Here is an 11,276-nt window from a genome sequence, read left to right on the forward strand (position 1 = left end):
CTTAAATGAGACCTCTATCCTCCTGAATCTCTACCTATTTCACCATCAAACCCAGGAGTGTCATTCTAAAACACTGCAATTTTAGGAAAAGCCAGTCTGTCCAATGTCTAAGGACAAAGGGTCAATATTGAGCATGTTTTCCTTCAGTGCCTGAGCCACTTTATTAGGGCAGAATCCTGGGTCCATCTTTCTTCCAGAAGGAGAGAGAACAGAAGTGATAGCAAGACCTCTTCCCACCTGGCCACCTCACCTATCCTTAAAAGAGGAGGTGAAAGAAGTGGGAAAATGTCCCACTATACATGGGTGTGGGAACAGGCAAGAGGATGGCCTGGGTCTGCCCTGAAAATCTGGCTCTTGGGGAAATGGCAGGAGGCACTAAGGGAGCCATTGCACAATGTGGCAGACAAACAGAGGATGAAGGAATAATCCTTCATCTGATTAGTAGGTAAATGTGACCCCAATGAGGTGAAGTTAATTGCCTCCTTGATATACACCATCAGTGTGGGATCAGAGCCAGTCTCAACAGCTTGCTGACCAGTATTCTTCCTAGTTTACCACACTCATTTTGTCGCTACCCAGTGATCCAGTGTGAATTTTGGATTCAGATTTGGAGTTCTGATCCTAGTTCCACCACTAACCAGCTGTGAGATGTGGGCAAGTTTCTTAACCCATTTGTTACCCTAGTTTCCTCATATATCTAGTGCAGATCATGGTAGAGCATACTTCATAGGGCTTTGGTGATGAATGACTGAGAAAATATGTAAAGCTCTCAAAAACAGTGCATGGCACGTGGTAAGAGCTCAATAGATATTAGCTATGTAATTTGTTTTAAAAAGAGAACATAGATTTTATCATATTCAGGGCTTTGTTTTCATTGGTTATTTAGTAATAATTGAAAATATAAAAACTAAAGTTTAAATGTATTTTACATTTTGAATTCGGTCAAATCAAATAGATTTATGTCTGTAATACAGTCAACTTACGTGTTCTGACTGTGAGTATTCTGTCCTTTGGCGTATCCTTAATTTATGGTAAATACTGGTTTTGGAGTTCTATAATAAAATGCATACTATCAGCTGGGCATGGTGGCTCATGCCTGTAATCCCAGCGCTTTGGGAGGCTGAGGCAGGAGGATTGCTTGAGCCCAGGAGTTTGAGGTTGTAGTGAGCCATGATTGCACCACCACACTCCAGCCTGGATGACAGAGTAAGACCCTGTCTTTAAAACAACAACAACAACAACAAAACAACCCATACTACCTGTGGATTGCTCTGACAGGATTTCACATAATGTTTAATGGGACAGTTGGGATTTCATATCTTAACAACTGAAAGATGTTATTCTGTAAAAACTGAGTAATACTGAAATAGCACGTTGTATCCTCATTGCCCAGATACCTCACGGGATGCCTGCCATTTCACAAGTTACCCACCCTTTCTCTGACACCCCATTGTAATTCAGGCTTAGGCTTTAATGCATATTGAGTCCAGATACAGAGTATTACATCTGATTTGCTGTTGGTATGCAGTTTGCTTAGATGTCTACTGATTTTGCCTTTGACAAATTTAAATAAATGAAATTGATGTTTTTGTAGAGTTTACTTTAGACTGTTGCACTGTGCAGTGGGCTGGTGTTGAAACACAATAGCTTTTAAATTGAACTGCTTACAGAGTGATCTGTAAAATCTTTCTAGATGTCTTTCTATAACTGCTGTGGTGGGCTAGGAATCATTATTTGTTTTTGCAGTCAAATTAATGGGTTGCAGTGGCCGTGGAAACTGCCTTCTAGTACAAGGTTTGAAAAGTGCATTTAATCACTTTCTCAGGGCATTTAGAATAAAGAATCAGGCAAAGTCATTTACAATCCAGTTTGTCTTTGAGAATATTGAAAAGCAGAGCTTCATGATGAAAGTATTATATCATATGTATGACTCTGTGTGTGTGTCTGTGCCTGTGTCTGTGTCTGTGTGTGTATTATTAGTTTGGTTTTATTCCAATGTTTCTATTTATTTTGTGGTTAAAAAAGACCATGGGGAACAAAAAGTGACTAATTTACTTTTCTTTTTTTTGAGACAGAGTCTCACTCTATCACCCAGGCTGGAGTGCAGCGGCACGATCTTAGCTCACTGCAACCTCCACCTCCTGGGTTCAAGCTATTCTTGTATCTCAGCCTCCCAAGTAGCTGGAATTACAGGCGCGTGCCAGGCTGATTTTGTATCTTTAGTAGAGACAGGGTTTCACCATGTTGGCCAGGCTGGTCTCAAAATCCTGACCTCAAGTGATCCACCCGCCTCAGCCTCCCAAAGTGCTGGGATTATAGGCATAAGCCACTGTGCCCGGCCTCTAAAGAGTGACTAATTTTCTTACTTGCCTTTTTTTCAGGTGCTTCAAATCTTTGAAAGTAGTGGCTATGAATTCATAGTGTCAGTGGTGTATAAATGAGAGTCCTGTTGCTTAATGGGAAGAGAAAGGGAAAGCTGGAATCCAAAAATCTTAGTATTCTGATCCCATCCACCTGCTCAAAAATGTTGTCTTTGTCAGTTTCCTAAGCTTTTTAATAAAATGCCATCACCAAAAGTTTGGTATAAGTATGTTTATATTGATATTATTTCTTGTGATGAAGTTTTCTAAGTTTAAAAAATTTTTCCTTGGGGATTTTATTAGCTCAGTTCTAGAAAACTACAAATCTTATTCTCACCACCACCTTGAGATTTTTATTGTGAGCATTATGATTTATTGATTTTTAATTTTTTCAAAGAGTTGTATTTTACATATATGTATTATGAGTGTTTACAGTATTCCAATATTTTAATTTTAATTTTAGTATATCATGAATATAAACAATCTCTTTAAACATTACTTGATTTTGGGATTGTCTTTTTAATTGCAAAAGATTGTTACCAGAAGAAAATTACTTAAAATGGGGTAATAGATTATGATATGTCATAGAATTCTGATTTTTATACTAGCAATATATAATGAAATATTTAAGAAAAATAAATCTAGCATAACTGAAATCTGAAGTTGCACATATATTCTTATTTAGACCTACCTTTCATTATGGCAGGCAACTTGAATTGCTCTATACTGGAAAATTTAATGTACCACTCAATTACTATTCTTTAGCCCAATTTAAAATAATAGATTGGGAGTAAGGTCTTAATGCAGTGTAACCTTTGGAACGTTAGAAATTACCTCTTTTCTTTCCAGAAATCAGTATACAATAAGAGCATCGGTTTTATCACACTGCATGAATAGATTTTTAATAGCACTTAGACCTTTTTTTAATTGCATAAGTATGTGGATTTCTTCTGTCTACCAAACTTATGCTAAATAATAATTTAAAGACGTGCTGTTATAATATTTTAAAATATATAGATTTTTATTTAAAAGCTTTTTTTGATCATCTCGTTCTGATTCTAGTGAAGGACTCAATATTGAAACTTAGTATTTTTATATAATTTCATAATGGTGTTTTGAAAGATTTTGCAATGGTAGATATTGTGATAAAATTTTAGCTATGGAAAGGTCCTTGTTCTCACTTTTTTCTTTAACAATCATACTATGTATAGCCGTGAAACCACAGAATATATTAGGACTTTGAGAAATTGTAAAAGGACTTTTTAAAAAGAACATTATCTTTCCTCGTGATGCCACCTTTTAATGATAGCTGTCAGCCTTTTCACTTATTATAAAAAACAAATTTTCTGTGCGAGGTGAAAATGTTCACTGAAGTTAATTTACACACCCTCTCAAATTCCTTTTGGAATAGGGGAGGATACAAATAAGCAAATAGTAATAAAACTAATTTGCATGCTCTAAATTGTTGGTCTTAATGGTACTGATGGAAGGTTTCCAATTTGCCACAAAGCAGCGACTTTTAAGCAGATAAATTATATTGAAATGTAGCTTATTTAAAAATATAACCCCAAAATGCAATATTGGACAAATTTATCCCTATTTCTTTTGTTGACCAAATAATAGAACAGGATTCATGATTTTATAAGCAGTCCTTGATGATCTTATCAGTTTGATATATTTCCAGTGTTGTAGATGCTAATACATTAAGAGCAAAAACAGTTTTGATTTGGAATCATAGTACCTAATTGATCTGTTTGTTTTTCGGTATTATCTGTGGGTTCTCAGATGGGCTTTGTGGACCACCTGTGTCAGGAATCATCTGTGGCGCTTTTTAAATTAAAACATAGATTTCTGGGCCCCACCACAGAAATACTATTTTGGAGCTGATCCCAGGAACCTGTCTTTTTAGTAAGAACCCTGGATGATTTTTATGGGCATTGAGGTTTGGGAACTGCTGCTCTAGAGCAGGGGTCAGCAAACCATTTCTATAAATTGCTAGACAGTCAATATGTTTGGCTTTGAGGACCTTATGGTCTTCATTATAACTATTTCTGCCATTATAGCACAAAAGCAGCAACAGATAATGGAGAAACAAATAGGTATGGGCAGGTAGACTGGCTTCTAGAATTTGTTCGTCTCCGATAGAATCTAGATTCTAGACCACTGGTTTTTGCTCTATGAATATTTTCTAAGATATTCTCTTCAAAATCAATTTTAATGAGATTTCCTATGTGTTTATTTTTTGATAACTGAAGAAAATTCGTAAATACAGGAATAATTCCTAGATATACATTAAATGGATTAATAGCTGTAAAACTTTTGTAGTAGTTAAAACCTTTTCTATGTTAATATTAGAGTATGATTAACTTACTTCTAACTATGTAATCTGCTTCTCATATTAGGTTCCTGTTGCTAGAGCAAGTATTCTTTGGCTAATTGGAGAAAACTGTGAACGAGTTCCTAAAATTGCCCCTGATGTTTTGAGAAAGATGGCTAAAAGCTTCACTAGTGAAGATGATCTGGTAAAACTGCAGATATTAAATCTGGGAGCAAAATTGTATTTAACCAACTCCAAACAGGTGAGTGGCAAACGTTAGTCAACCTATCTAATACGTATCTTCACTCTGATCAAACAGCAGAGGTCTGTACCTTCATTAGTCTGACCATTCAACAATTCCTAGGTGCCTGTTTGTTTCAGGTTCTATGTTAGATGATACTAGTGCAAAGAGATGACATTCTAGTCTAGTAGGAGAGAAAACAGATTAAAAAATGAAATAGTGTGTGGTAATGCTGTAGCAGAAGTATTGACATACAGTGGAATTCTAGACGAATTATTGACAGTCTGAAGTAGACAAGAGGTCAGAGAAAATTTTATAAAGGATGAGACTCTTGACTAAGGGCTCGTAAGGAGTGGTTTACTGTACAGAAAGAGGAAAGCACAGGGTCAGAGTCAAGAAACAGCTTGGTGTTTCTGGGAAACTTTTTAAAGATGAGTCCAGAATGGCAGGTGCAATGGTCTGAAAGTTTATATCCCCCCAAGTTCATGTGGTGAAACCTGATCACCCATTTGATGGTATTAGGAGGTAGGGCCTTTGGGAGGCGATTAGGTCATGAGGGTGGAGCCTTTATAAATGAACTTAATGCTCTTATAAAAGAGATCCATGAGAGCTAGCTTGCTGCTTCTGCCATGTGAGGACACAGCGAGAAGGTGCCATCTGTAAATTAGAAAATGGGTGCTCACTAGACATCAGAACTGTGGGTACCTTGATCTTGGATTTCCCAGCCTTCAGAACTGTGAGAAATAAATTTCTATTATTAATTATATTATTAATAGGCTTCCCAGTTTATGGTATTTTCTAACAGTAGCCCAAATGGACTAAGACATTTTGCAGTTCGAATACATGGAGTGGCTTGTATGCTCTGCTAAGTAGTATGAACCTTGTCCTGCAGAGGAAAGGGAAAACACTTTTAATAGTAGTATAATTTACCAGATTTGCAGTTTAGAATATTCATTTTTTAAGTCCTTGACTTTTTGAGCAGCTGTTAATAAGAGGAATCATTGTTGCTTCCGTGTACAAAATAGGGATTTTTCCTATATCTGAATTGCTATTCTCTGTGAGTGGACTTACCTGTTTAGTACAATTGGAAAAAGATTCTTGCTCATTTGCAGCTAGGCTTCTTGGGAAGCTTTATGCTCTGTGTCCTATCTATTTTTCTCTAATTTTCACTTTTTCTCTGACTCTTACTTTTGCCTTTGTGATTTTTTTTCTCCACTTCCCCTCTCTTTGTTTTTGTCCCCTTCCCCAAACTCTTTCTGCCTAGGTATCTCTCTGACATCCTTCCTCCCTTCAGTGCCCCGCCCCCGTACTACAGTCCAGTGTGTTTGTCATTGTCTCCTTTCTCTTCCATCCCTGTTTGTTTCTCTCTTTTTGTATTTGCTGTGTATCTCTCTATATGTGTCTCCCTCTCTGTCTGCCTTTCCTGCTTCCCCATAGACCACGCTTACTTTCTAGTAAGCTAATGTTTGCCTTTCAGAATCCTCAGGTGGATTCCTCAAATTCATTTCTATATGCTTTGGGATTATCTTCATCCCTAATCATGATACGAGTTATATTATTATAGCTTTTGCTGGTTCCTTCTACAAGATTTGTAACCAGATAATTGCAAATAATGGAGCGTATTTCCATGATTTAGATTTTGTCTTTACACTGTAAGTCATCTTTAAAAGGAATCAGTTAATCCTTTCCAAGTGTCTGTAGATTTCTTCATACATTGAGATACTTTCTAAAAACTGAGTAAAGAAACACCTATGTTTGCTGTTGAGTTTCATGTTTCTTGATAAAATAGAGGGAGTTTTAGCCTGAAACTCCATGGTGTTTACTAAATCCCTGTGGTATGGCAAAGGTCAATATGATACCTAGACTGTTAGGATTTTTTTCTTTCTGGTTTGGACACTCTAAATATATCTAGCTTATGGATTATTGTTAAAGTAATACCAAAATCGAATGTCAATCAAGACTTAATCAAACTAAGTAAAGCTTCTTTCTTTGGCCCTTTTCTTTGTAGCTGTGAATAACCAATAATGAAATGTAGTACTGTTTATTTAGATATTGTAGAGCGTGTTTCATGTCTTCTTATCCAGTGAATTTGAAGACAACTAGTTTGCACTCAGGTTGGTTTTTTTTTTTTTTTTTTGACCTCTATTATTAATGGCAGTTTTGGAGCTCAGTTTCTGAAGTGTTTTTTTGTTTTTGTTTTTTTTTTGAGACAGAGTTTCCCTCTGTCACACAGTCTAGAGTTCAGTGGCGTGATCTTGGCTCACTGCAACCTCTGCCTCCCAGGTTCAAGCAATTCTCATGCCTCAGCCTCCTGAGTAGCTGGGATTACAGGCATGTGCCACCATGCCTGGCTATTTCTGTATTTTTAGTAGAGACGGGTTTCACTGTTGGCCAGGCTGATCTCGAACTCCTGACCTCAAGTGATCTGCCCACCTTGGCCTCCCAAAGTGCTGGGATTACATACGTGATACTTTATATTTTAGAATGATACTTCTAGAAAACTACAATAGGCTTCACCACCTAATGGTGAAAACACAGTGATTTTTTTTTTTTAAATCACAAATTTTTATGTAGCTCATTGTTTTTAAGTGATTAAATATGAAAATAGATTAATAATGTCTTGAAGAGTTGTATTCTGTTTTTGAATATTTCTCATTTCTCAAGAAGAGGAGATTGAGAGAATTAATAACTGAAAATTAGTTGTTTTTCGTTTTGTTTTGGAGCAGAGTCTCCCTCTGTTGCCCAGGCTGGAGTACAGTGGCGTGTTCTCGACTCACTGCAACCTCTGCCTCCCGGGTTCAAGCAATTCTCCTGCCTCAGCCCCCTGAATAGCTTATTATGGGTGTCTGCCACCACATCTGGCTAATTTTTTTTGTATTTTTAGTAGAGATGGGGTTTCACCATGTTGGCCAGGCTGGTCTCGAACTCCTGACCTCAAGTGATCCACCTGCCTCAGCCTCCCAAAGTGCTGGGATTACAGGCGTGAGCCACTGCACTAAGCCTGAAAATTAGTTTTAAAGAATGGTTTTAAGCACCATCAACTTGATAGAATTTTTAAAAATTGTGTAATCCATTAGATATAAGACAGACTAAAATAATTGTTTTGACTGAAATATTAAGAATTGTTTTCTCTACTTATTTATTTTAGCCATCTTTAAAACTAAGCTAGGGAGAGTCGATTACAGTGATGAGGAGCTGCTTTGCCGTGAAGTCTTGATATTTATTTGTAGATCTGAATTCCTGGTGGCCTAAATACCTCAGTGAACATTTCTATAATTTTTATTGAATTATTTAGGGTTATAATATCTAAATTGATTTTTATAAGAGTTAGCATATTGTATTTATGAATAATCAAATAATAAATTTCTTTATCTACCTCAAACTATTTTTGACCTAATATAAAAAAAATTTAAAAATTAGTTAGCAGTCTGTTTTCAGTATATCCTAGACTGACCCTACCATAGAAAACAGCTGTAAACTCCAGAAAAATACAAGAAACAAATGACTTTCTGAAGACACAGAATAGTAAAGAAAAGCGAGAGAATCTGGAGGGGAATTCATACTTAGAAGAAGGAAATGGCACAGAGTTATTTTCCCTGTTTTTATGGCTTTTATCCTGAGGACAGTCTGCAGTTGGCACTGTGCACAGTGGCTAGATCTCCAAAAGGAAATTCAAAATCCTTCTGGCTTGAGGAAGTAGAGAAGAGAGTTCAGGAAAGCTACAGACATTGGAAAGTTAAGGAAAAATAGTAGAAAGGAGAGAGCCAGTGTGGGAGAATCTCAAAATCTGGGAGTAATTGTACCTAAGTTTTTGGCTGGCATCTGAACCACACTTGTGCAGGGTGGATTCAGAGAGACACAGCTAGGAATTAAAGAACCAAGCTAAATTTGAGGTGTACCCAAGAGACTGAGTTTGTACCTTGAACCCCAACCAAGTTAATTACCTGCTAAAACAAATGAAAATCCTGTTCTCATTCAAAGAGTTTAACAATGTCCAGAGTCTCTAAAATACATAGCATTCTTAATGTCCAAATGTATCTCGTATATCCAAAATTACTCAACATAAGAAGAACCAGGATGGGGAGTTATTGTTTAATGAGTACAGAGTTTCTATTTGGGAAGATGAAAAATTCTAGAGATGGATGGTGGTAGTGGTTGCATACTATGGTAAATAGACTGGCTTCAAATCATGTTGTGCCACTTACATGATTTTGGACAAATCATATAACCTATCCAAGATTTCATTTTCTCATCTGTAAAATGGGAATTATTATAGTCAATTTTGCTATATTGCAACATGTATGCTCCTAAAATCATTGTGCTATACAAAATCACACAATAAAAACCATAGGGATTATTAGAAAAATGGAGTTAGAGTCGCAACACTCAAAAACTATATTGGTGACATATTTTTTAAAAAGGAACCTAAAAAAAAACAGGAGTACAATTTTACACGTGTTAAATGGTTAACAAATAAATACTACAATGATACTGCTCTTTATATTGAAAAAGACTTGAGGTTTGCTTATGGAAGAAAGGCTATACTTGTTAAGCGGTAGAAAGAGGGTTAATCTGAAATTGGATGGAAAGTTGTGCCTCCTAATGAGCATGAATATGGCGCATAACACATGTAGATGTTAACCTCTGAAGTACATGTTTGAGGTATGTTTGTTTTGTGTATTCCTACACATCTCTGTTTAGCTGGGTGCATTTTTATGCCGTCACCTAGTATTTCTTGCAGAAGAAATCACCACAAAATTCATGTTATGCCCAAATTGTTCCCTAATATGCCAACTGAGTTGGAACAAATGCACATTTTCAAAACAAGCATTAGAGCAGAACTGACTGTACCTACCTCACAAAGTTATTATGAGGATAACATGAAACAGTTCATGTCAAATGCTTAGGTTTCCTTGCACATAATAGTGCCTAGTTCATTTTAGTTATCCTTCTTTTGTAACCCTAGCGAGCAACTGCTGTATTCTTCTTAGGGAATATGATGATTTACAGTAAAGAAACTAGTCTAGTTACTGAGAAAAAATGTATTCTTATTAGGAAAAAAAAAACAACACTGATTTGGGTTTATCCTACTGAGATTTTCTAAGTAGGATGCTGAAATCTCCCCGCCCCTCTTTTTTTTTTAGTTTGTAAAGAAAAAAATGGTTAGAAATAAGTATCAAGAGTAGAAAACACTCTTAGAATACTCTCACAGAGGAGTAATTTCACTTTTATGTGGGGAAAAAGTTGAAAGACTGAAACCAGTTAAAGTTGCTGAAATCTAGAACTGTTAAGGCAGTATAAAGATTTAGCATGACTTCCTTGAAATAATCTACTGAAGTTTGAGGAAGAAAGATAGGATTTAATTAAACGAATTAATAACAATTTAAAAGTTAATGAATAAAAGATGCTTTTGTTTTTGAACTCTAATAGTGTATCATCTTTTAAATGTAGTGATAAGTGCCATAAGTTAATGTTTTTCTTAGCTCATTTTTATTTTTAGTTATGAAATATTGCAAACCTATGGAAAAGTACATAATAGCATAAATACATATGTGTATATCTACCACTAGGATTAAGTTGATATTCACATTTGCCTTTATTTATTTATTTATTTAATGTAAGATGTATAGAACTAGAACCTCAAGCTTCTGTTCACACCTTCCTTTCTTCCCCATTGGTAACCACTGCCACCTTGTTGGTGTGTTTCATTCAATCATCCATGTTTTATATTTTTATTATATGAATATGCATCTATAAGCAATGTATGATTGTTTTTGTGAGTTTTCAAATTTTACATAAGTAGATACTCTATGTATATGTTTGCAACTTGTTTTGCTTAATATGTTTTTGAAATATGGATATGTGTAGATACAATTTAATTACTATCTCTGTCAGACAATTAAGTTTCTACTTTTCTGCTATTAAAAAAGAAAGTGCTTCCTTAAGTTCTTTTTTACTCTTAGTGAGAGATTTTGTAAATCACACTGATGTTTTAGGGATTCCTCCTAAAGTTAAAAGCAGATTCTCTCTTGCCCGTGATTCAGGTCTTTGGAGAAATCTCCTTCCCCCAAAGCCTCTTTAATATGATTTAACAAAAGGAGACTTGGACACTCTGAAGTGACATCTCTACCCTTTCTTTGATATGTTTTCTTGGCATTGAAAAACTCAGGTGAATGTAATATAGAAAGGAAGACCTTACAGAAAACTTTTCAAGTTGACAAAAAGGTGGATACTATTAAATTCAGAAATTCCATCTGAGTCACATAAATAATCCTATTTAGTCATGAAATTAAGAAACTAATTAGGGCTGGGCACAGTGGCTCGCGCCTGTAATCCCAGCACTTTGGGAGGCCGAGAC

At 35.8% G+C, this 11,276-nt stretch overlaps 1 protein-coding gene across 5 annotated transcripts in view; it reads left to right on the forward strand.

The window, feature by feature from the left end:
- The window catches only part of AP3B1 (adaptor related protein complex 3 subunit beta 1), a 287,892-nt gene that overhangs the window by 150,779 nt on the left and 125,837 nt on the right, over positions 1-11,276 (forward strand). For all 5 annotated transcript variants that reach the window (XR_009214137.1, XM_032156995.2, XM_032156997.2 and 2 more), the window contains one exon: positions 4,763-4,939. Coding sequence is in view for 4 of the 5 variants with exons in the window: in XM_032156995.2 (XP_032012886.1) it covers positions 4,763-4,939 (177 nt within the window). In the remaining variant the exon portion in view is untranslated. The remainder of the gene's footprint in view (positions 1-4,762; positions 4,940-11,276) is intronic.

The sequence above is a fragment of the Hylobates moloch genome, unplaced genomic scaffold (assembly GCF_009828535.3).
Source record: "Hylobates moloch isolate HMO894 unplaced genomic scaffold, HMol_V3 SCAFFOLD_6, whole genome shotgun sequence".
Taxonomy (NCBI): Eukaryota; Metazoa; Chordata; class Mammalia; order Primates; family Hylobatidae; genus Hylobates; species Hylobates moloch.